The sequence below is a fragment of the Temnothorax curvispinosus genome, unplaced genomic scaffold (assembly GCF_003070985.1).
Source record: "Temnothorax curvispinosus isolate PA1 unplaced genomic scaffold, ASM307098v1 QBEX01013214.1, whole genome shotgun sequence".
NCBI classification, from domain to species: Eukaryota; Metazoa; Arthropoda; class Insecta; order Hymenoptera; family Formicidae; genus Temnothorax; species Temnothorax curvispinosus.
Window position 1 is genome coordinate 1 of NW_020222994.1, and position 4,141 is coordinate 4,141.

At 40.3% G+C, this 4,141-nt stretch overlaps 1 protein-coding gene across 1 annotated transcript; it reads left to right on the forward strand.

Moving 5' to 3' along the window:
* Positions 1 to 2,541: 2,541 nt before the first annotated feature.
* On the forward strand, positions 2,542 to 4,135 carry LOC112463439. Its single transcript, XM_025029848.1, has 2 exons — positions 2,542 to 3,042; positions 3,886 to 4,135. Exons 1-2 carry the CDS (start codon positions 2,720 to 2,722, stop codon positions 3,926 to 3,928), a joined length of 366 nt encoding a protein of 121 aa, XP_024885616.1. The 5' UTR covers positions 2,542 to 2,719; the 3' UTR covers positions 3,929 to 4,135.
* Positions 4,136 to 4,141: the final 6 nt, after the last annotated feature.

A 4,141-nucleotide genomic window follows, 5' to 3' on the forward strand; every position in this document is an offset into this window, starting at 1 on the left:
AACGAGTGACGTACAGGATGGAGGGAAAGGCAGGCGAGAGTGTGAAGGTAGTAAAAAGGAATAAAAATGTGAATTTGGCTACAAATTTGGATAGTTTAAGTAGTAAGAAAACGGGTAAAGAAATTTTTGCCACACCAAAAAAGGAAAAAAGAGGAAAAGGAAGACTTACAAAGGAGGAGTTAAGAATGAGAGAAAGATCGAGCTCGACCAGCATATTGGAGTATGTAGGAAGTGAAAATAGTATGGCATGTGAGTTAGCGAAAGCTAAGAGGAAAAGAGAGGGAAAAGAGGCTATCGAAGATCGAACGAAGGAGTGAAAACACAACGAAAGAGGCGACCGGCGGCAAAATGGAGGAGTTCGTGGGAAAGGTGGCGGAGATGGTTAGGAAAAGAGAAAGAAATATAAAGAAAAAAAAGGAAAAGAAAAATAATCTAGTGATCAGAGGATTACATAAAGAGGAAAACAAGAGCTTAATAGACACAGCGGAGACGTTTCTTGAGAGGGAGTTTGGTGCAAAAACGGGAGTAAAGAAGATGCGGTCGACAGGCAAAGAAGGAAGAGAGTTAGTAATAGTTGAAATGGACTGCTGGGAATCAAAGGATAATATCATGAAGGAGAAGAAGGAGCTGGGAAGTAAGAAAATTTTCATTGATCACGACCTGATTTTTGAGGACAGAGAAGTGCAAAGACGGATAAAAGAACGGGCATGGAAAGAGAAAACAGAAGGAAAATGAGTGAAAATAGGTTATAGGAAGCTAGAGGTACAAGGTAGGAAGTATGTATGGAGCGAGGAAGAAAATAAGTTAAAAACTTCTTTTCTTCGTCAGTGAAATTTAATAAACGGTATTATTTGACCAAACTGACATTGCGTATAATGTCGTAATTACATTAATTCAATCCTCGACGTTTTGACATTCGTTTTGTGTCCTTATCCAGAGTAATAAACCTACAAAGTCATGTTACATAATAATATATCGCAACGAGGAACAAAGGGCGTAGGAACGGAAAATATATACCTATCTCATATTAGTCGCACGTAAATTTCTTGCAGTTTAACACTTTGTCAGATTTCGATGTTGTCTAATTATTAAAATGAAGAAACCGCGATCCATCCTGAATTAACAATGCGATGTAGCACAGGGTTAAGAGGTAACCGGAACGGAGACGTGTGAGAGCAGTCATTCCGAGTCAGAGGACGGCATCGAACTACTTAAAAATACAGAATACACGAGTGGGTCGCAGAAGAAAAACAAACAAAGAGAGAAATGTTATGTAGCACTTATAATTTAGTCATATAGCGGATTAAGATTCTCGGTGTCTTTTTTTAGATTGATCGTATTGTTATGCTCGTCGCGCGTTTACGTCTCACTCTCGCACTTACTCACGCGCGACGCGTATTCCGGCACTCTCACAAATAAAACAAGGCTCGTTATTTATAGAAAAGGAACTCGTTTAATATTGTAACTCGTTTGTATAAGAAGCTCGGGAAAACACGTCCGAACGTGACGGATTCCCAGAGTATAATCTGACAGTCAATGATTGTAAACAACGCAGCCGTGTGTGTATGTGTGTGTCGCTAAGGACGATTCGCAACTTCTGCTACGGGGCGACCCGCATGAGCGCACGGCCCGGGCGTACAGCACGAGCGTAACAGTATTATTATGTTTTTTGATATAAAACATTTCCGCTATCTCTCTCTTTCTCACATTTTTCTCCCTATGCAAAACTTCGGCAATGCACCATTTGAAATCGTGCCCGTGTGTTACATATGTATAAGCCCTAAAATGTATGTGAGCGAGTAAGCGTGAGATGGCTTTGCTAAAGTAACGGACATAGCATTAACACACGAGACAGCGAGCAGTGAACGTCCGAATAAAAAAGGAGTATTCAATTACGTATAGTGTTGTTAATAAGTTACCCCGGCCATCCCAAGTATAACATTGGCGACGAGGAAAAACGATTTACCGAGGAAAAACTAATAAGGACGACGTCATGGCAGGCGAGTCGAGTATGGCAGCGTTTAATCCGAACGAGGATCAACACGGCATATATCCGAGATGGGAGAGATGGCTCAGAGGCTTCGAGCTTTTTCTGCTGAGTAAAAATATAACCGAGACGTAGAGGAAGAAAGCTATGCTTTTACATCATGGCGGGATGGATCTAAAAGACATATTCTACGCTATTCCAGACTGCGACGTGGTGATAGGAAACGAGGATCCATACGAAAAGACTAAGAAAGTGTTAACGGATTACTTCAGGCCAAAATTAAACACGACGTACGAGCGACACCTTTTTAGAAATATGGCGCAGAAAGAAGACGAAACGGTCGGTCAATTTGTAACACGGTTGCGTCAGCAAGCAAAGTATTGCAAATTCGCTTCTATGGACACAGAAATTTGCGATCAAATTATTGAGAAAGGTCGTTCAATGGAAGTGAGGAAGCGTATATTAGAAAAAGGTGACATCGAGTTAAAAGAGGCGATGGAAATTGCACAGGCGTTCGAGACAGCATCGGTTCAGACAAAGGCTATAGGAAATAACGTAGTGGCACGAATTACAACAAAAAGGGAGAACGCACGAGGAAAATCAGACAGTTCCAGTTCCAGTGGTATTAAGTGCTACAGATGTGATTATCGAGGACATGCACAATCAGACGAGAAGTGTCCGGCTAGAAACAAGGAGTGTACGAAGTGCTGTAAAAAGGGTCATTTCGCAGCGATGTGCAGAACATATCGAGATCGAGCAGACAAACATGGCGACGGTTCGGACAAGCGAGACAAGAAGGAAGCTAAGACGAACAGCAGCGCCAACAAGGAGGAAAGAAAGTCAACTACGGTGAAGCAGCTAGATGGCGACGCCGCTGACAGAGACGACGACGAATATGCGTTCGCCTTAAGAGATAAGATATATGTATTAGAACACGGAGAGGTAATATCAGCGACTGTAAGGGGAATAGAAATCGATCTTTTAGTTGATTCGGGATCTCGATGTAATATTATGGACGAAAATACATGGGAATCATTAAAGTCAAAAGTAATAAGGTGTATATCGCGTAAGGTTAATAAGACCGCATTTCCATACGGAAAAAAAGACGGATTAGAGATTTCGGTGAATTTGATTGTGAGATAAAGATCGGCAATAAAATCGCACGGGCAATTTTTAAAGTATTCCGAGGTGAAGGACAACCGCTCTTAGGTGTTCAAACGGCAAAAGAGTTAAGTATTTTAGATGCCGGAGTACACTTGCAGATTAATCAGATTGAGAATATTAAATGCGACGTTAAGTTAGATAATAAACTCTTCGAGGGTATAGGGAAATTGAAAGATTTTCAGCTTAAAATTCCGATAAATAGTTTGGTGAAACCAGTTGCTCAGCCGCGAAGAAGATTGCCTTATAAAATGCGTGATTTGGTTAAACAAGAGATAGAGAAACTGTTACGTGATGATATTATTGAAAAAGTAAAAGGGCCGACGCCCTGGATATCTCCAATAGTACCGATAGTTAAAAAGTCGGGAGAAATACGTCTTTGTTTAGATTTACGTAAAGTAAACGAGGCAATAACTCGTCAACGAAGCCCGTTACCTGTATTTGTAGAACTACTTGATAAAGTAAGAGGAGCGTTTTTCTCAAGTTTTTCTCAAAATTAGATATTCGAGGAGCATTTAATCAAATTGAGCTTGATGAAAATACGCGAAGTATTACTACGTTTAGTACGGATTGTGGTCTATTTACATCTAAAGGTGCTTTTTCATGGGCGTCAGTTGACGCCGATATTCTGACGCGCAATGAAGAAGCGTCAATGCGTCAATTGACCATGCGTCAATTTTTGGAACTCGCGTCGAGAAATTGATACACATAACTTGCAGTGTTATTATTTATTGCAGTAGTTTTCGAAAAAATGTGTTCGCCGTCAATGAAATATTATGAGTGGATGGTAGAATGTGCAAATGTTATAAATTCAAGAAATTCAGAAATTCAAAAAAGACGTATAGCAGCAGCATTTGCCGTGATAGCTGCAATTGAAGAAAATAAAAGGAGGAAATATAAAAACAAGAAATACTGGGTTGCAGAGATTTTTGAGAATCGTGCAGTGCATGGATTTTACCACGCGATATTTCCTATTTTGCGTTTAGAAAGTTC

Coding starts and splice junctions, on each gene's coding strand:
- LOC112463439 (XM_025029848.1), top strand. CDS start 2,720: ATGTGCAGAACATATCGAGATCGAGCAGACAAACATGGCGACGGTTCG. Junction 3,043..3,885: donor TTAAAGTCAAAAGTAATAAG/GTGTATATCGCG, acceptor TATTTATTGCAG/TAGTTTTCGAAAAAATGTGT.